The sequence below is a fragment of the Podarcis raffonei genome, chromosome 4 (assembly GCF_027172205.1).
Source record: "Podarcis raffonei isolate rPodRaf1 chromosome 4, rPodRaf1.pri, whole genome shotgun sequence".
NCBI lineage: Eukaryota > Metazoa > Chordata > Lepidosauria > Squamata > Lacertidae > Podarcis > Podarcis raffonei.
The window spans coordinates 44,446,579-44,468,618 of record NC_070605.1 but is presented as its reverse complement, the minus strand read 5'-3'; the positions used below and the strand labels follow the sequence as shown (position 1 = coordinate 44,468,618).

The window sequence follows — 22,040 nt, the reverse complement described above, 5'->3', positions numbered from 1 at the left end:
CCATGTGATGCTCAAAATCTTCCTGACACTGTGCATCCAGACATGCACCCGCAGTGACAATGAAAATGTGCTTATAGGTGCATATCTCTTGTGCAGATTGTGTTGCTTGTGTTTCTACTGTCAAACTATTCTGTATCCACTTCAGATACATCATGTTAATTTGCACTCTGCCATTCCATTATGGACAGCCATAGCTATCTGATATACTGGGATTCCAATATCATTGATGTTCATCTCTGAGCATTAAAATGGCAGGAAAGTGCAGTAGCAGACAATAAGATCCCCACACTACAGTATCAATACCATTTTCAGTGTCCCAAGAAATCTCACAGCAACTATGACCATGAGGAAGAATAATGTTGAGAAGAAGGTTTAAGCTCCAAAACAATTATTTTGTGTGTGGGAACATTCCCTAAATGTCAGTATAATATGTGCAATTGGCTTCATATATCCACTTGGGACGGACAACACACTCCATGGTTGTTGCTTTTTTTGTATTTGTCAGTGAATGTTTATTTTATTGGTGAATTAGGCACCTATTTTTACATTTGGATTGCTATTTTTAGTTTACTGTCAGTTGTCTTGAACACCAAGATACAAATTTAATAAATTTATGCAGTATTTAGAGATTCTTCTGATTAAGCAGAATGAAGAAAGAAAATGAATACAAAAGGATTTCTATGAAATCAACAGTGCCCAGTGATACTGGTAGGAGATAGTGAAGCCCACTGTAGATGGAGCCAGGTTCAATAATAGGCAACAGCAAAGCATGACACGTGGAGCCTAGTTTTGTCCCTGGCCTGCTGAGTTATACAAGAGCAAACGTGAGACGAAGGAGGAGCTGAAATCCAGGGCCCCCTCCTGAGCTGCGTGTAAATCAGAAGGGAGGCAGGTGGGAGCAGACAGAGGCCAACCTGAAGTTGGGGGGGGGGCGTCCTCCATTTGTCCCAGTGGACCAGACTGCACCTCTTTAAATCCTTCACGCCAGTGTAAATCCAAATTATGACTCCACAGTCAAGTTCCGGAGGAGTAGCAAGAGCATCGCAGAAATGTAACTTTAAATTGGCAGCAAGTCCACGCCTTCATACCTACAGGGGCGTGAGAAGCGGTATGGGGGATACAGGCGAAGTTAGCACGCGAGGAAAGGATCAGCAGCGCGGCGTGAGAAGGAGAGGATCGGCGGAGCGCAGGTGCTGTGCTTTCTTCCGGAGTCCGTCCCTGCGCAGTTTATGTCCGTTCCTGGCATTTCTGCTGCTCTCCCTGGTTCTTCCACACGTGCCTCTTATTGTTTGGCAATCTGTCATCCACTGCCCCGCCCCGCACCTCCCCAGAGCTGATTGGATCACGTCTGCCGATCAGCAGTGCCCGTAGTCTTCTGCCCGTCCCTCTCTTTAGCTACGCACATAGCGAATTATCCTTGTAAGAATCGGCTGCCGCTGCCGCTGCTGGCTGCCTGAGTTGTGACCCATTTTCCCAAGCGCTCTCTCGCACGCACGCTCTCGCCGCCGCCGCTGCTTTCAAGCGGGCGCCGTCTTCAGCCCGCCGGGTGCTCGCAAGTCGAGAGAAGCGGCCACTTTCAGAACTACCTTTGGACAGCGACTTCCCTCTTTCCACCTCCCCACACCTTTTTATTCTTTCCCCCAAACCGCTCATTGGCTGGCAAGGAAACATCCCGCTTGCAATCCTCATAGGCTCAGGCAAATGCCAGTCCAAAGTTGAGACAAAGAGGGCGGGCACTGCAAAGCAATAAGTCCCCTTCACACGCGGACACCCCCCTCCCCCCCTCCGTCCCCAGAACTCACTCATCAGCTTTCCTCTTGCATTGGTGCTGCCCGCTGACAGGTTAGCAGCGCAGGATAGACCCTCTCCTATTGGAGAGCCGCAGCTGCCTGTCAGGCTCTGGCTGCGAAAGGGGGAGGACGCTAAAGAGAGCGTGGCTGTGCAAAAAATAAAAAAATGTGCCGGGGGGTAGGTCCAAAGCCCAGCGAGGGGGCGTGGCCCGGCAAGTTAGAGGCGTGGCTATTCAGAGAGAGAGAAACGTGCCGGGGAAGGGGGCGGAGTCCTGTAGGAGAAAGGAGGGGTCATTGTGGCGGGGGGGGGGGAGGAGGAGGAGGTGCGCGCGCTGAGATTGCCCTTGTGTCTAGAGCTGGGAAAGCGGCTGGTGTAGCGGAGCAGTCTCCCTGCGAGCTGAGGTGAGAGGCAGCGTGCGAAGCAGCAGGAAGGCGAGCGCCGCAGCTGCCCGCCCGTCTCTCCTCAGCACCCGGACCGGCCGGAGAAGGGGCGGCCGAAGAAGGGAGCTTTGGCCGGTGTTTCCAGAAAGGGGCAACCGACTCCTGGCGAGGAAGGAGCGAGGGAGGAAGTGTGCAGCCGCGTGCCCCCCACCGAGGGAAGGACGGGCTTGGGGGGCGAACTGAGGAGGAGGGCGAAGCCTGCCGCCGCTTCTGCCGCCGTCGCCGCTCGCCCCCATTGCACCCCCGCGCGACCCTGGTCCTCCTCTTCACCCCGCTGGATAGGCTGAGGGAGACACTGCGGCGGCGGAGGCGGCGGCGGAGGCGGCTCCTGCTGGGGGGAGGACGAGCCCGGCGAGAGGAGGAGGAGGAGGAGGAAGAGGAGAAGAAGAAGAAGAGGAAGAAGAGAGAGGGAACAGCGGTCGCAGCAGCAGCAGCTGCTGCGGGATTCTCTGCCTCGCGCCCAACCAGCCCGAGGGAAACCCCCAGGATGCGGCTGAAACCGAGCGTCGTCTTGCGCTTATACAGCCTCTGCGGGATCCTCATACAAGGTACCACCCCCGCCCGTGCCCACTTCGCCGCCGCCGCCGTCGCCTCTCGGCCCCCCGCTCGCGCCCAACTTCTGGCTGCGACGTGCGTGCCAAGGCTGAGGTGGGGTCGTCGTGGGGCGGAGGGGCACCCTGTGCTCTTTCCTCGCCGCCTTGGAAAGACTCCTCGCTCGACCTCATTCCCTCCTCCTGTCGCCTCCTCCCCCCCCACTCTCTGGAGACTTGCCCCCAGCCTGCCCCTCATTTGTCTTCGCGTCTCTCGGCTTCCCCTCCCCCCCTTGCCCGCCCGCAAGCTCCTTTCCCTCCCGTCTGGGTTCTCTAATCCTGGGCTTCCTTCCCCCTTTATCTCTTCCCTTCGCTTCCTCCTGGTTTCCCATCCCTCCTCTCCCGTGCGCCCCCCTCCCCCGCCGTCTTTCGTCTATCCATCACCCTTCGGCGCTCTCTCTCGCTCTCTCCTCCTCCTCCTCCTCCTCTTCTTCCACCAGCACCTCCTAGCCTCCAGCCCCGCCACTTGTACAGAGCCTGCCATCCTTAAAGTGCTGCACAAACATTAATCCTTCCCTGCCCGCTCCTGAAAGTCCTTCCCTCCCGTCCCCTGAGAGTCTTGCAGCACCCCCCCACCTCGGTTTCAACTCCTCGTACCCTTTCCCTCCAGTCACTCTTTTTCACCCCATCGCCTATGTCTATAAAAGTGAGAAGGGCGATGCAGCGAGAGGAACAACGTGGGCACTGCAACACCATCCCGTGGGGGGGGGGAGGAAGAGAGAGTAAAATGCTTGAAAGCTGAGCGCTGGTAAAGAGGAGGCTCGAAGAAGGCTGTACATGCGTGGCTTACTGGAGACTTAAAGATGTGCAGAGCTAGGTCTCCTAAACCTTTATTCTCTATCTCCCCCCCCCCCCCCGCGCACCCCACCTCGGCATAACCTCCAATATGGAATGCATCCTCACAGTCCCCTTTGAGGCTGGATTATATTTGTCCCCTTGTTCCTTATGCCTGCACCAATGGCTCCAATCCTATGCCTCACAAGTGAAATGTAACAATTGTAGTGGCGCGCGGAGGGGGGGGGGAGATGTACAAGCGACTGTCGTTATGCAAATGGATGGTTGTGGAAATATGTGGATGTAAAGTAGGTGGTGGTTTATTTCCAGCTCCCATCACCATCTCCCTCACCACCCACCACCTTGAAAATCAAATTAAATCAGCAATGTGTGTTAGGGAGCCAGCCTAGAGATTCCGTTGTTCCTGATGCTGTTAAGAGAATGTGGTCATGGTGCTGGAATGTGCAATGAGGGTAATGGATGTGCGTGCCTGTGTGTGTGTGTGTGTGAGTGAGTGTGTATGTGTGCCTTTATGGCTGCAGTGTTTGAGTATTGGAGGGGGGGGGGAGAGATGCTATTGCTACCCCCTTCCCTTTCCCACGGGCAGGGGAGGATGGGGTAGCTAGATGCCCAAATGTGTCAGGACGAAGGACTCCAGAGTCTTAAGAATCATCTAGACAGCTTTTGGAGGCTGTAAATGAGGTCAGCAAGCACCAGCAACTTCCCCATGTTTTTCTCAGGATGGTTGGCTTCCCCACCCCATCAGGATGGCCGGGGGCAAAGAATTGTCTCAATCGTTCTGTGTATAGGGAATTCAGAAAGAGCCAAGTATGACCTTGTGGCATTACCCCCACCGTCTTCTTCAGTAGCAGTGTTATAAAGTTTATTGTATTTCATGCCTCTGTGCACTTGCAGTAGCATGAGATGAGGTCTCAGAACAGGCAGGGGAAGCTTTTTCTTCCTACCCACCCCACCTCCGAAAGGAGAGGTAACCTTTTAAGTGAGTCTGTGACTGTTGTATTTTGAAGCCTGCAACCCCTGCTTCATCTTCTGAGCGAGCAGGATTTTTAAAAAGCAGTGCTGAAAGGAGGTGGAATGATTTCATTTGGTGGCTGCAATGATTTTATACGGTTGGCTATTTGCTTTCCTTACCGATCTGTGTGAGCTGCTGGGACTGGCATAGTACAAGGAGCTGCTGTGGTGCTACTGTGTGGGATTATTTATTGGGGAATCTGGCAGGTGGCACATGTAGAGGGTTGCCTCTCTTACTGTTAAATTTCCATGTGAATTGTTGATTCTCTTTGCTGCAAAATGGGGAAGCTCCCTTTATTGATTTTTCTTATCAGTATGATTATGGTTGCTACTGTTGAAGGAAAACTTGATATTTTTAGGATGCTGTCCGCTGCATTCAGTGCATCATGTGTTTAATAATAAACAGTCAGTGTAAAATCTTATTTTTCTGCCTAGATTTGTCCATTTTTTAAAATAACAGAGCAGTTCAGTGGTTGTGCCAGGAAAAAGATTGCACCACTGCAGGCAGCATCAGGTAACAGAAAAATGCCATGCATTTTTGGTTGTGTGCACGAAGGTAACCAAGCTGGGCCTTTTCATATAGGATAGAGAATGTCATATTTCTTGTTACATCACCTACATGGTACTTTCCCTATATTTAAAAAATGTGGGGTGTTCTCATTTTTGGGTAAACCTTCCCTTTTTTATTTTCAGCAACAGCTGGCAAGAAGAACAGCAGCTCAAACATTCAGTCTTACAAACTGTAGCTGAGAAGGCTGCTTTTAAAAACACTTTGCCTGGCCTTCCTCTTTATGGAACTGAATATTTCTGCATATGTAAGGGACTGAGTAGTGTGCCCTGTTTTGAGCCCTCCTTTGTAGGATTGAAGTCAAACAATGATGGCACAGGAAATAAATGCACATTGATAAGGACAGTATAGTACATCCAGTAGGTACATTTTTAGACACTTCCTATTATGCTGAAAACTCCATAGTCTGTCTCCCCCACAACTAGTTTGACATTAATATCAGGTTTGGCGAATGTACTGTGGACGCTATTATTCTTGTATAGAAAATATAGCTAATTCTGCCAGATTAATTTGCTTTCTAAACTTTCCATTTTATCAGTTGAAAGTTCCATTGGCCTTTCCTTCGTGCGTTTTGTCACCCCACTATAGTAGCTGTTCTGGAGGATGTGTTTTCTATATAAAGAGTGAAACAACTCAAATCCACCCCAAATCTAATTTTGCTAGTAGATGCCTACTAAAACAGTTCACCCCCCACCTGAAATCCAAATCTTTTGAAATGTAAATCTGTATTATTATTATTATTATTATTATTATTATTATACTTTTAGAAATGTGTAGTGTACTGGTGTAATCTTGATTTTGATTTGGGGCTGCATAATCAAGGTGGTCAATGTGGAAATCTGGCTTTATTAGAACCACCTCTCTTAACCATGAGGCCAGCTATGACAATCAGTCAACACTACGAGGAGATAATGGGTGCTCAGCTTCTGGAAAGACTGACAAAGCCTTTTAAGTGACAGGTAGCATTTGTAGAAAGTATAAAATACGTACTTAAGTAACTTCATCACATCAGTTAATGATATTGGTATGGATATAAAAAAATGACAGTATGGTTTTTGTTAGTGAAGCTGGGGGAAGCATTCTTTCTTTCCTAGATTTTAATATGAGTGTGTAGATAGTTTCTTCCCCATAATTGCAGTGAATATTCATGATTATGTGAGTGTAGCCCCACCCACATATCTCAAGCTAACCATTCTACAGCCTAAGTTTTATTTCCCCCATGGTGACACTTAAGCTTAACATATATTATTTTGGTTTTATAAATTTGCAAAGCAAAATCATTGGAATTGCTAGATATTTTACCAACTGTATAAAATCAACCATAAGTTTACTTGCATAAACTAAAAGCAGTCGTTAGGTAAGTAGCATATTTCCATAAGCTGTGTATTGCATAATATATACTATGAAATTGCAGCAGTAAATATATTTTACTGTACTTCATGTGTACAGAAGTGCTAGAATTGTAGCTGCTGTAGCCCCCTGCTGTGTGATAATGCAAATGGCATCTAATGCTTTAATGTGCTGTGCTTTTGTGAGAACTGGATAGCACTGTATTAGATGCAGAAGCTGTTACACTCAATACTTCACTGGCACTGAGTAAATATTTCAGAGCAATTCCTACAGTTCCTTGAGAAAATGTGTGATTGAAGTGAATTTTTCACTGAATGATTGTCAGTAGATGACTAGCTAATAATCGTGTTTGAGGTTGATCGTGATATGTCTTTTCAAAACATCTTGCTGATGAGTCTGTAAAATCAGAAACATATTTTTTCTTCTGCTTAAAAATAAGCAGGAACAATGAATTGGCTTTAATGCACTCTGTACACAATATTGTGCCTTAAAATAACTGTGTTGTGGTCTTCACAAAATCCTGAAGTAGGCAATATTTAAACTTATTTGATCTGTTTCTAGTACTTTTGTATGAAGCAAAATTTGCCAAATACATGGCAGCATATTTTAATGTGATGTTAGAGCTAAATATCCCCTTCCCTGCATGAATTCCATTTTGTTTCTTTATAAATAGAAGGTGTAAAATAACATCAGCTGTCCTTTAGCATTAATTGTATATGTTACATTTGTTGGTTTTTATATTCCATAAATAAACAAACAAACAAAATCCTTTTTTGTATTCTATATATGGAAAAGGTACAGTTTTTCCTGTTAACCAATGCATGCATTTAATATCAATGAAAAATAAAAGTATTTGAAATTTAAAGCAGCAACTCTGGATTTGTAAAATTTTTGAAAAAATGGAAGGAACATCTTATACAGTATTGCATGTTTACTTGAAAGTTAGCTCAGATTTCAAGGGGTACTTCCAAGTAAGAGGATATATTTAAGGTAGTGTACAGACATACAAGAGAACAATTATTAACTTGAAGAATATTTATTAGAATAAAATATATGTACAGAGAACAATCATTACAGCACTACCAGTGACGTAAATTAGCAAGAGTACACTCTCATGTCATGAGCGAAAACACTTATTTTCTTTTACAGATTTGTTAGAACTAATATAACTAGCCATTAAATATGTCTCTTTTGGGTATTTTTCTTCAGTTGTTATTTCTTTTCATAGTGTTTGCAGTTTATATTTTTGAACTCCTGCTTTGCTTACCCTTTTTTCAACCCTGACCTTTCAGGTGAAATTTTATTAGCCAAAGTAAGTTCCATTCAGTTCACTAAAGCTGCATCTCCTTGTTGAAATGTGACTCTTATCGTTGTTGCATCTACACATTACCATTACCAGCTCTGGGTTTGGGGTTACTTTTCATCTCTCAAATGCAAGACATCCCAGCAATAATCTCACTCCTTTTGAAAATTTTAGCAAGTGATTTAGAAAAAAGAAAAAGCATTTATTATCACATTGATTTGAATAGTATAATGATAACTTGGAATTTTGCTGCATAACTTATGTTGTTGAAGTTTTTGCAGAATAAAAAGTTCCTAAATATATTGTCCTTTTGATGGTAAATGCAACAGAATAAGTTCTGAATCATTAACATTGAACACTGTGAAAATTAAACTCTAAATACATTTGTGTTGTTATTAAATCCCGAAGTAGTTTGTCAGAAAAATGTGAGAAATGTGTCTTGCTTGTATGTTAACTTTTGTTCTTATGACCACCTCCTTTTTATATCCCATTGCTATAATATGAGGGATGAATTCTTAGGATTAGTTGACATGCTGGAAGAGATCGGTTATCCTGCTGAGATACCTAGAGTTTTCCTCATTTGCAGTGATAACTTCTTTTTGAAAAGGGAGCATTAAGAACAACATAGTTCATGGCTTTGAAAATGTATCCCCCAAGGACTTCTGGGCTGCTGGTTACAATGTTGAATTCTAAAGGTTATGGCTACACTATGGTCATACCTTGGGCACTATGCTTATTCTATATTTTCATTTGCAAGTTGAAAATTTGGTCTCGGCTAATGTCAGAATATAGGCTATCTGTTACTTTCCTCCCTGAAGGAAGTAAAGTGTGAAAGGAAGTTGATTCAACTTCTGCCTCTTTGATTATTAGCTCCCTGAAATATCCATAAAGACTTTTAATAAATGAGATTGTAGCCAGTGAAGGCAACAATTGTAGGTTTATTGTTAGGTTTTTATAATGTTGCATCCCTTTGAGGACATGCAGATGCTGTCTTTGCCATGATAAGAGCTGAGTTGCTGGTTATCATTTTGGCTGGGGCAGAAGTGTCAATTTTTGGTTGGTTTCCATGGGGTGAGCTGTAGGAGAGGACCATGTCTCTATTATATAGAGCACTGAGGTGTTCCTATATTAAACTATCAAGTGCAGTACCCCCAAAATAACTCCTTCTTGTACATATATAGTCTCTGTACTGTATTATTCTTGTTCATGAATGACACACACTGAGTGCTGCTTATTCGTCCACATTCAAAGTGTCACCTCTTTGGTACCCTCTCTCTATGAGCAGCACTTGGACTTGAGACAGAACAGAGCAGTGCATTTAGATAGGGTAAAATGAAGTTACTATTTGTGTTTGGTGCCTTCATCTTCCTTGGAAAACATTGTTGAGCCAAATGGGATTCTCTGGTCACTACAGAATGGAGATACTGGACAAAAAGCATCATTGGTCTTAATCAGGGATCAGGAAACTTTGGCCCTCCAGATGTTGCTGAACTACAGCTCCCATCATCCTAGCCATGTTTGCTGGGGCTGATGAGAGTTGTAGTACAGCAACACCTGGAGACTAAAGATTCCCCACCCCTGGCCTAAATTAATAGGAGCTGTGAATCAACAGTAAGGGGATAAGTATATTTTACAGTACATGCTACTTTCTTTTTATATGTATGTATCTGAATGGAAAAGGTTTATGCAGATATATACAAAAAGCTTCCTGAACTGATTTCTTTTTCCAACTTCAGAGAACCTAGCCAACGTTCAGAGGCACTTTTGAGCTGTAAGACCAAGGTTGCTCTTCAACCCCTTAGATTATCTGGGAACTTCATGGAAGTTTCACAGGAGAGCTTGCACTTCACCTTGAATAACTGGAAACCACGCTATGGTAGTCCTGCCCTCAGCCATCTATGTAGTCATACAGAAAGTATATCAAACCACCTACAGTGGTACCTCGGGTTACATACGCTTCAGGTTACATACCCTTCAGGTTACAGACTCCGCTAACCCATAAATATTACCTTGGGTTAAGAACTTTGCTTTAGGTTGAGAACAGAAATTGTGCAGTGGCAGCGCAGCGGAAGCAGGAGGCCCCATTAGCTAAAGTGGTGCTTCAGGTTAAGAACAGTTTCAGGTTACGAACAGACCTCCAGAATGAATTAAGTTCTTAACCCAAGGTACCACTGTACATGTTTCAGTTAGCAGAAACTGCTGAGTACACCTCGTATCATATCGGCCAGAAAATTCCTAGGGGACATTGGGAAGCCATCTGTGTCCATATGCCTTTGGATTTTAAGCCGCTCTGAGGGTGAGGAAGGGGCTTTGGGCAGAAAAAAAATACCCTAGAAATCAAACTATCAAATAAATGAGTCTCCTTAAATTCACTTTAGCCTGATTTAATGCATTAAACTGTCCCCATGGTGCTTTAAAACCAATCTTCAGTAGTCTTTTGTAGACTTCTATTTTTAGGACATAGGTGAGAAATAGATTTTTTGTGTGCACAGATGAAAGAAAACAAAATAAGTTTATTGAGATTTTTTTGTTAAAAAACAACATGACCTTAAACTAAGAAGGTTGTTTTGACTTGCTTCTGAAATAATAGCTGTGAATATTATAAGAGTCTAACACAGCAGTATTAGTTATGATAGCATTGCTACTGTTTTTGGATTACTAATCAACCACAGTGGCGTAGCATGGGTTGTCAGCACCCGGGGCAAGGCAAGTAATTTGCACCCCCTAACCCGTGGATTTGCGCCCCCTAACCCGTGGATTTGCCCTAACCCCCAGATGTTGCGGCCGGGCCCCCTGCACCCCCCACGCTACGCCACTGATCAACCATAAATGTTAGGATTTAATATTGTAAAAAAGTATTTTAAAATATTACATATGCCAGAAAATTTTGAGGTATTTGATCAAAACTGGGAATCTGCCAAGTGTGTTCTGTATCATGGTAGGAAGACCTTTTTGCATCATAACATTTAAATCCCTTTGCTGCTTATTTGCCTCATATTTCTGTGTCTTCTGCATCAAGGGAAAGGAACTGACTTTGAAAATACATGCAGAGGAAATCAAGAAACAAGGAAGTAAAAGGGGTTGAAACTTCTTTCAATTGATGTAAACCTTCAGTTTTTTGAAGTACATGAAACCCAAAGTGAAAGTTCATGAGTATGAAGCTATAGTTCTTGCCAGCATGGATTTAGAAAATTACCTTGAATTATGGTATTATTTTCAATGCTATATTTACTGGAGTAGAGCAAGGATATAAATAAAATTGAGACAGATGATACATTTGTCTATAGTTACTAAGGTTGCTATCTTATACATATTTATCTAGTAAATTGTATTGAATTCAGTCGGAATGATTTTTAGTAGACATGGATAGCATTGCACTGTAAAATATTTGTTGGGTAGAATGAATGAATGACATTGAATAATGTTATATATATATATATATATATATATATATATATATATATATATATATCTGAACTTATTACCATAATTTAATTACGTTACAGGAATGAATAATTCTAAGTTAGTATGCCAAAAATAGTATATTCTGTTACTATATGATAGCACCAAGATGTACAAAAAATTCTAAGAGCAGATAATAAGTATTTCCTTAATGTGGCTAGTTTGTATTTTAAACCTTTATATTTAAAACTTTTATATTTCCCCCTATTTTCCCAAATGGAAAACCAAAATATCCTTGAGTACATTAGAGTGCCATAGTTTATATACTGTGCATATTGGGCAATGGAAAAGTTTCTGTAACTTCTAATTCAAACATAAAGGTGGTATATTTGATGTTCCCACTCATTAATAGTTTTAATTATTTTTTTATTACCCCATCCCATTTTAAAATAGTTCTTTCTATCGACAAAGTGCTTTCAGGCCATGATTTATCCCAAGAATATATTGTTTTATGAAACAATATTTTGTGAGCCTGAAGTCTACTTCTACTTAGCAAAGCTCTGTGTCCCAGAGCTTAAAAATGTCTGACAGCTCTGAGAATTTTTAAGGACAAATTACCTCACAGTGTCAGTTGCAGTAGATGCTTAGGGATAAATATCTGAACAAATGGAAAATACCAAACTGACCTACATCTGCTGGATTATCAGTGTGTTAGTGGACCTGTTTCTATTCTTGCCACACAATATGGCAAGAGACTGCTATGATTATTTCCTAACTAGGAAAAGACCAGACTAATTAGTTGGGAACATAAGAAATGAGTTTCTGAATTAGATGTAATTTATCTGAATATTCATCTGCTGCACCAAAAACCTTTTTGTTCATTGTATTAAGTTTTTGTTATTTTATGACAGCTAAAAGTCTAACCAATAAGTTTTCTTCTATTGTAATAGCCATTGTGATCCAGTTATTACAAGCTGTGGGAGTAAAGTCAGTCTAACGGGGGGGGGGCACTTTACAAATGGTAATCATTCCCTCTAATAACAAATTGTCATTGTAACCAAAACAAGGCTACTGAAAAACAAGAGAAAGGTACCAGCATGCTCAAGGGAATCCTACAGTTTACAGAAATAAATAAATAATAATAATAAAAATACTCCTCGCCACCCCACCCCTGACAAAGAAAGAACCGAGAGCAGTAAGAACTGGAGCTGTTCACTAGCCAGGGAATGTTGTGTTGGTTGAAAAATAAAAATGGAAAACGAAGCAGGGAGAAGAGGGAATGTCTGGCTAGAACCCTGAACATGAGCTTGGATGCTAGGACAGAAGTATACACAGCAAAATTTTATTGCAGATTCCACTTATACTAAATGGAAGGATTAGTATCATCCAGAATGCAGAGGACTGCCAGGGAATCTTGATTGGTTGCAGCTGGGCATCCTACATTCCGGGACTCTCTGTGGCAACAACAGTGAAGAGCAGAAGAGATTATAGCCTGTCAGCCTGGCCTTAATCCCTGTAAGTTTCAATGAATCGTCACCACTCTCTTTTCCCTCAGTGCAGCTGGCCCTTTTATGGGGAAGTTGGGCAGTTGTTCTTCCCCACATTGCAGCATCCCAACCTCACTCATTTAATGTTAGCCTGGTCTTGCTTTGCTCAAAATAGCATGGTCCATGAGTGATTTATACCTGGGATTCTCTGATGGCCTTGGGGAGTGGTGAATGGTCCTTGTGCTTTCAGTCTACTGCATTGTATGTGAGCTTGAAAAGGGAGGCTGTGAGTGGGACTAAAGGCAGCAGTGTCCATAGTAAGAAGTAGGCAGGAGTGCTGCTTTTCTCTCTTTCCCTCTTTCCCCCATTGAGAATGGGACAGCTCAGCTGCCCCTTATCAGAGGTCTAAACTGATCACAGGCAGAGAGGTTTTGAAATTTGTCAAAGGGTCACATGCAGTTAGGACTAGACGCAGCTCTTGGAACACAAGTTGTCTGCACCTGCTATATGCACTGTAAAGCTTAAAAGAAACACCTGAGAGCTATTTGCGGTTGTTGCTTGTAATGTACTACTTAAGTGAAATCCTGTTGAACTTTGCATAGTTTCACGTGAAAATGACCATATCATGCATTTATATTTGTGGTGTGTTGTATTGCTAGCTATTGTACTACTGTAGCATAATAATAGTTCAAATGTGTTTTCCTCTTTACGATGAAACAAATCTCAAAGCCGTCATAAAAGCCATGTTGTTCTTCCCATTTTTAATACCACATACTTTGGTTGTATTTACTAGACTCAAGAAAAACGTATACCTACTAGTAACAACATAAATGTGAGATTACTTTTAATGGTACTACAGCTGAATGTCACTAAAAAAAATAAAAATAGAAGGCTAAAGGCATTGCATGGCATTCTTTATTTGCTGCTTAAGGAACAACAGTTTATATTCTTATGTGCAAAGTTAACAGCAGTATGTAATGGCACTAATGACTATGAAAACATAACTATATATTAGTAGTATAACTGAGAAATTATCAAACTAATAACAAAAACAAAACAGTGACCAAAATATTGCTGGAAAATGGAACAGCTTCTGTGAATTATGAAGTTGTTAAGGCAACATTGAAGGGGAAATAAACTTTAGCCTTGTGAGTGAGAAAAATGTTATGTGTTCTAAGCAATTATTGTGAAATAAAAGCAGTAGTGGAATTAACAGGACAGTTGCTCAATTTAATGGAAACTATACTTTTCTGGTTCGAATGTGAGAAAGTGCTAGAAATGGCTGCTTAAGATATAGTCTGATATGTTGCCTCCATTATTCCCTCCCGGGAGAGGGATTCTTAAATCTGCTGAGGGATAAACATATACATGGACTATCAATTTGGATTGTCCAGTAATGGCAGTAAGATGTAGGTTTGCTTTAGTTGTCATTGATATGCTCTCTGAAAACTAAAATGGTTTCCCCCCCCCGACCTATATTTAAGTAAAAAATCCTGCTGTTTTAAAATGGCTTTCAGTGATCAGTGGAAGAGAGAGAGCTAATTATTCTGTTGTGGTGGTATTATTGCTGTTTGAATGACTTTGAGTCTACTGTTTTGGATTCTAATGATTTATATTTGATGGGGAATCTTATTGTGTGCTCTATTGAGAGTTCAATGGAGGGTGAAAACTGAATTATTCATATTTGAATGAATGAACAGACTGCAGGGTTTGCCAGTGCAGTAGCTCCAGGCACCATTGTGTCCACTACTACCTCCTATTGCACATAAAACAGGTCTCAGTAATGTAAGAAAAACACTGGGGCCTAATTTGAATAGTAGAGTGCTTGGTATCTGGTGGGCAGGGCTTCTGTGTTTTGCTCCGGAATCTGCCTCTCCCTACAGTGTGTGTGTTTAGTTAAGAATGTCAGTTAAGAGGGACCAACTGCCTCTTCTTGCGTCAGACTTGCCTCATGTTACTGTATTTAGTTTCTCTCATTAAGTTATTTTGTTACAGTTTTCTTTATTATTAAAACTTAGTTACATCCTAAACTTGGGTGGGTGAGGGTATATTCCCAGTCTGCCAGGAACATTTTGTTTTGTTTTGTTTTGTTAACCCCCCCCCCCCACCACATCCACATCAATAAATATCCCCTCAAAGATCCACAATTCATTAGAGCTGCTTGTACTGGCTAGGCCTCTCATACACTGACCCCCAGAATGTCACACCCCCGTGACAGATATTTTGTGACTGTCAGTAGATGTTCCCATTGGCCTAAAAAGTTTGTCAACTTCAGTACTAGATCCTCTGTATGAGTACAAAATGCTACAGGATTCAGGAATTCATATGTCTTTGCCACAGTCCACCTCTCACAAGAAAATATTTAGGTGCACACACATTGTTTTATTTGGGACCTATGTGAGCATAAGGGGACGACTCCACAAAAATCTGTACAAGCTGAAGACTTTCACTCTGGAATAAGTTTTAATTATAAGGGCACAACATTATGATAGTGCAAATTTGGGCTCTAAGTCAAAGGGCATACCTAAGTACATTTCAAAAATGCATAAAACAATCATGTTCTTCTTTATATACTTTGGATATTTTCAGTATTCTTAGAAGATTTGTGAGGCTCTGAAAAGCTGTTTTGCATCTGCTTGTTTTCAAAATGTCTGCATTGGAGAAAGCATTGGTTTTATAAGGTACAGTATAGGTTTTTTGAGAAGCATTTTCCCCTTTTAAACATGCATATTGAAAGCCTAATTTACAGAAAAAGGGAAATATAGTAACCTTGCCTTATGCACACACAAAGATGAATTTGTAGCTAAAGGTTGTGCCTCATTTCATTTTAACAGTATTTTCTGGATCTGTTTTATATACACTATTTGCTAAAGAGTGGCAAGCTTGCTATTGGATGTTACAGTATATTATTTAGACATAAAACAAGCAATAATATCTAGGCTCTTGAAACTAGTTTGCAGAAGTAAAAGCCTGTCACTGTAATATATTTGGAAACTTTTAGGTAGGGAACTAGGTGGTGCTGTTCTTTCATCTTTGTATCTTAGCTGAATTCTTCTGGCTTATTTCTGAACATCACTTTCTTTTCCAACAAAGAATTTGGCTACATTGTCTTTTTTGTTGTTGTTTGGCATAAGTAATTGCTATCTTTTAACAATAGTTTTCTTTCAGCTTTCTGCCTTTTACATACACTACATGTAAATAACAGCTGGCATGGTGAGGGGGAATGCAGTTGAGGTTGGAAAGAACACTGTGTATTTTACACCTTGAAATTAGTTATGCCTAGTTGTATAATTATGAGGGATGTCACTTCACTGAAATGTACACATTTACCTGGGAGTAAGCCACATTAAACTCAGCAGGGCTTCTGAGTAGACATGCATGAGATTGCACTGTTAATCAATTAAATTTCCATATTCATTAATCCAAGATTGATTAACATTTAAAAAAATAAGTAAACATAGTATATTAACAACAAGACACAACAGAGTTACCCTGGCTTAAGATTTCAACTGGGATCATGGAAAATAGCAGAGACAAGGATTTGCAGGTGTAAATTGATTCTTTCTGTTCATGTTCTGTGGCACCATCTTGATTGGCTAAGGATCAATAGTTTACAGTCTACTTTCCTCATGTAGGAATGTGGCAAGAGGCATAGATTTATTTGATTGAAGCCCCTTCTCATGGCCATAACAACCTCATTCCTTACTGTCCTGTCAAAGCTCCTTTCCTATGCATTTGTCCCTATTGCTATTGGAAGAAGTGAAACATGATTCCTTTTTAATCCAACTGGTGCTTCTGTTACTCTTGGCAGGTGGTACCAAGCCCCATAAATTGCTGGCCTGCTCTCCTGGGCCATATTCCTGCCCCCTGCCTCCACCACACTTTTTTCGGAGCCCTGCCAGTCCTTGACTTGAGAAATGATTGATGTTTAGTCCGGAAAAGAGGAGACTAAGAGGAGATATCTTTACCATCTTCAAATATGTAAAAGGCTGTCACACAGAAGATGTAGCAAGCTTGTTTCTCCTGTTCCAGAGGGTCAGACCTGAACCAGTTGCTTTAGGTTAGAATAAAGGGGATTCTGACTAAACACCAGAATAACTTTCTTATGGTAACAGCTGTTTGACAGTGGAATGGACTAGTGCTATTTTTCTAGAAAAAGAGGTGCTGGAATGCACCATGAACACCTCCCTATTTCTCTTAAAATGGCAATGGAGAGGTGCTGGAACCCACCTGAGAGGTGCTGGAACTGAGTTCTGGTGAGTTCTGGCTGAAAAGAAGCCCTGGTATGGACTTACCTTCACTGTGCATTTTTCAGTAGAGGTTGGATGGCCATCTTTCATGTATGATTATTTGAAATTCTTGCACTGCAATAGGGGACGCGGGTGGCGCTGTGGTGTAAACCACTGAGTCTTGGGCTTGCCGATCGGAAGGTCGGCAGTTCAAATCCCTGTGATGGGGTGAGCTCCTGTTGTTCGGTGCCAGCTCCTGCCAACCTACCAGTTCGAAAGCATGTCAGGTGCAAGTAGATAAATAGGTACTGCTCCAGCGGGAAGGTAAACGGCATTTTTGTGTGCTGCTCTGGTTTCACCAGAAGCGGCTTAGTCATGCTGGCCACATGACCCAGCAAAACTGTCTGTGGACAAATGTGGGCTCCCTTGGCCAGTAAAGTGAGATGAGCGCCGCAACCCCAGAGTCGTTCACGACTGGACTTAACTGTCAGGGGTCCTTTTCCTTTTTTACTTTCCACTGCAGGGCGTTGGATGCGATGAGCGACAGGGTCTCTTCCAATTCTACAATTCAATGAGTTTATGATTCTAAACTAGTGGTGGCAACAAGCAGTATTTCTTACTTTAAAAGTGAGTTTCACGTTCATTGATTGTGCTCTAGAAATATCTGTGTGACAATTCTATAAGTATCTTAACTAATAAAAAATCTTAAGGAGGAAAGGGACACAACCATGATGTCTGCTAGTTATGTTTGCATGCAGAAGCCCAGGCAATGCAGATGTACAGCCCCGTCTAGTTGTTATTGCTTTTTAAAAGTAGTACTCAAGTTGTGCTGTCACATTTGTACCCAAAACTGCAATTTTTACTCATATTTTAAAACACTTGCAGTTCAGTCTATGGATTTCATTCAGCTGCCTACTAAAACTGTGGTATCCTTTTGGTAATAGTCCAAGGGTGCATGCTAGGATCTTTACTTCATAAGAAACAGAAAATTTGGCTGTTTGAATGTAGTGCAAAAGTTGTGGAATTTCCAAACCTGCAAATGTTACAAGTGGCTGCAGGGGTTAGCTAGGGTGATGACTGTCTCTATACTACCCTCTGATATTTATCTATTGAGAAAAAGTGATGAAACAGGTGCCAGTTTGTAGAAATAATCTTCCAGTATCATGAAATGTGAACTACATTACAGAATATGCTTAGACTCATAGCAATTTACTATGGTCATTTATAAATTTGTTCACTGAGGTAATTGCATGTACCAAAGTTGAGTATTCCACACTGACACATTTTGTTGTAGCTCTCACTTATCTGACCCTTCCTAATTTCTATTGAAGTTTTCCTTTGCATTATTTGGGGGAAAGCAATAAGTTTAAGATTTTGAATCTGGTTTTAAATCAGGAATATCTAAAATTGTTCAGAACCAGGCTTGGTGGTGGCACTGGTAGGGGACATAGAAGCCAGGATGGCTTTCAAAATTCTGGGCCTGTCCCTGGAAAATAGGAGACATGGAGGGTTTGGCATTGCATATTCCCAACAAGTGGTTTTGATTTTTACCATAATGGTTGGATCTGACTACTGAATAAGTAAATCACATATTCACTTGGACTTATAAGAGCCACAGGTCAGTGGCAGAGCACATCCTTTGCAAAGAAGAAGTTGCTATTTCAATCCCTCCAGCTAGAGCTGTGAAGGAATCCTGTCTGAAACTGTGGAAAAGTTAGGTTATTGTTGATTACTTCTTCTCTTTAGATGAGTTTCATTGTTGGCTTTTCAAGTTTAATGCAATGCCGTATTTCAGCACTTCTTTCGGTTGTATTGATTTTTGTGTGTCTCTGGGTATTTCCCCATTGATATATTTTCAGTAATTCAATAGATAAAACACTAAACAATGTTTTATTTTCCAGCAGCCTTTGATGTTCTGTATATAAATCAGTTCCTTTCATCTTTTTTTTTTAATTTCCCATGCATAGGGATATTTAATTTATTTTTTTACAAAATCATTTGCTTCTATGACCATCATGACTTCATGTTAGTACTTGCAAAAACAGACATTATATCTAACAAAGGCAAGTGGAAGATTAAACTAAATACTAGTAGAACTTGATAAGTGAGCTAAGTGGGCTATAATAGACCAGGGGGAAAAAATAGCTGTTCCAGAACATAAGTAGAGTCCTGCTGGATCAGGTGAAGGGCAGTAGCTCCATGGTATAGCATCCACTTTGCATGCCAAAGGTCCCAGCTTCATCCCCTGGCATCAGGTAGAGCTGGCCCCGGAGTGCTGCCTGAAGCCTCAGAGAACTGCTGCCAGTGCAATGGTCAGACTTGGTGCGGGGCAGCTTCTTATGACCAAATGCTCATATTGTCCAGGATTCTGTTCTTACAGCGGTCAAATGCCTGTGGGAAAGCCACAACCAGGACACGAGTGCAGTAGCACTCTTTTCTTTGTGATGCCCCAGCAACTTGCATTTAGAGTTATGGCGCCTCTGATGCTGAAGGGTGCAAACACATTCTGCAGTACAGGAAATATACAGCACTATGCTACCTACAGTATGTTTATTAGGAAGTCACATTTATTGCAGTGTGGCAACAAACCCCTCTCTTCAACCCTCTATCATAATGTAGGAATCATGCTGGCCTAGCTTGCAGGATTGTTATTGGTAATATGTGTGCAGTTCTTTAAAAAGATGGCTGTTACAGTGGCAGGAGGAATAATGGTTCAAAACCTAAACTACTGTGATGGGGGGAAGTATGTGAGTAGCTTATATGGGATCAGTAATGAATGTATGGCTGTTTTGTGTTTATAAACTTTAAAAAATAATCCAGGAATTTTCTTAATCATAAATGTCTATATTTTGAAATAATTGTATTACTGATTTCAGAAACTGTTTTTAAAACTTGTTTTTTCTGCTCTCTCGCTCTCTGTGTATAATACTTTTTGAATTTCTACCTCTCCCCCAACAGACCTTCATGATACTTTCTAGTGCACAGAATCATATTTTTATTATAACAACAACACAAAATGTGTAGCTAAATAATTTATTGAGATTTTTTCTCTCTCTCTCTCCAAATAATCTGATGGGGAAGTTGAGGTAAAGACCAGCTTTCTGTCATGTACATCAGGACCAAAATAGTCAGATGGAAAAGGTTTTGCATGGATTTGTATACAGTACATAGTTTTGTACTTAAATGGCAAAAGTAATACAAGAACTGTCACCTGTAGAATGTAAAATATCCAGCTGTGTTCAGTAGTGTACATTAGTGCCAAAGAGCACAGGAATCATTTTTATAGCATAGTCATCAGAATTGAATAGTAAATCTTTTTCTTGAACTCTGACTTCAGGCTGCCATTTGAGGGTAGTCTTATGACAGTAGTGGTGGTAGGTGCTGCTGCTGCTTATAAGTGTTTAGACTTTTTGTCCTAGACATCTATTTTCCATTTCACATTATTATTATTTTTTGTGCAATAGAAAATTGTATACAGCTCTTCTTCTCCATCTTGAAATGGTACAGACCAGGATAGGTTTTACTTCTTGATTTTCCTGATTTGTATAAATTTCTCCATATAGGACATACCCATAGCAAGGCCCTTACAATGAATTACTATGGCCATTGGAGTAGCTTGAATTCCTGTTTGTTACAACTGAAAGGTCCATTGGTCACAGTGGTTTCTGTACTTAAACCTAGCTGTAGAAGTTGGTGAAAGTTTTTCTTTTTTCTCTGTAGGGATATTATTTTGTCCTATGTTGTTAAGATGTGATTCCTTTAGATTCTGTGTGCCAACGTTTGTTTTCCTTCACAAGGAAATATATTCAGTCCTTGCTGAAGAAGTACAGTAGCATTTCATGCATAATTGGCATTCAGTCTCTGAGGAGTTTTAAGGGGGGGGATTGATAGCGCTATAGCTTTTATCCCTAGAGTGGGTTTTATTCTCTTGAGAGCAGTTGCCATCTTTTGACAGATGACAGAAATAGGCATCAGTATTGCATATTTTACACAGTGGCAGAATGTATTCAGGTTTATATGGTTATTATTAGGACAATGATTTATTCTAACAAAAGATAAAAATACAAAAATTATACCATGGAGTAAGGCTGCTACAATTAATTATAGTAGCAGCTGCTGATATGGCCAATCTTGGTCCTCCTTTGACTCTGAAAGAGAACATGAAATAATATTTCATAACATTTCTATCTTTATTGATGAATTGGCGATCACCCTTTCTTTGAGTTAATTAGTGGTGCTTTCTGAGCAACAGATGATCCAAGTGTTTAAATTATAAAACGGTACTGTGATGAGTCGTATGGCAAGTCATCCACGGTACCTTGGCAACAGATACTGCTACATTCAGTTATAACCAGCTTTGCCTATTAAATCTAATCATGGCTTTATATCCTGGATAGTCCCCACCACAGTTTCACAGCTTGGAAGTAATGGGGAGACTGTGGTTTAACGAACACCAAAATATTTTGCATTACAGTGTGTAAGGGAAGAGAAGCAGAAGAGCACGTGTTTAGACCCAAAGCTCAGTCTCAGTCTAATAAACCATAATGTCCTAAACTGTTATGTCTGACCTGGAACATAAGAGGAAATACATTTTTCTTTAAACTGTCCAGTAACTATCACATTTATTTGTAAATTTTAACCATATAATTCAGGTGGCCTCAATAACGTGGAGTCCCTTCCATCAGCTTTGGCTGGTGACTCAGCTGCACCCCTGTCTGGATAGGGATAGCCTAACTACTGCTATGCTCTGGTAACCTCTAGGCTAAACATATTATACATAACTCTGCCTTTGAAGACAGTTTGGAAACTTCAGATGGTGCAGAATTTGGTGGCCAGATTGCTCACTGGGGCAAGATGATTTGAGCATATTACACCAATCCTGGCCCAACTGCACTGGCTGCTTTTTAGTTTTCGGGAGCGTTTCAAAGTGCTGGGTTTGACCTATAAAGCCTTAAACAGCTCAGGATTGCAATACCTCAAAGACTGACTGACTGTGTCCATATGAACCAACCCAGACTCTGCAATCACAATCTGAGAACCTTCTTCTTGTGCCTTCTCCACAAGGAATCTGAAG

At 41.3% G+C, this 22,040-nt stretch overlaps 1 protein-coding gene across 3 annotated transcripts in view; it reads left to right on the top strand.

Moving 5' to 3' along the window:
* The first annotated feature begins 2,105 nt into the window (after positions 1-2,105).
* Positions 2,106-22,040, top strand: part of CADM2 (cell adhesion molecule 2) — a 356,070-nt gene continuing 336,135 nt past the window's right edge. For 2 of the 3 annotated variants that reach the window (XM_053386462.1, XM_053386460.1), the window contains exon 1: positions 2,106-2,779. In XM_053386462.1, coding sequence (XP_053242437.1) covers positions 2,719-2,779 — 61 coding nt within the window. In that variant the 5' untranslated portion in view covers positions 2,106-2,718. The remainder of the gene's footprint in view (positions 2,780-22,040) is intronic. The other variant, XM_053386461.1, reaches the window with a different exon arrangement.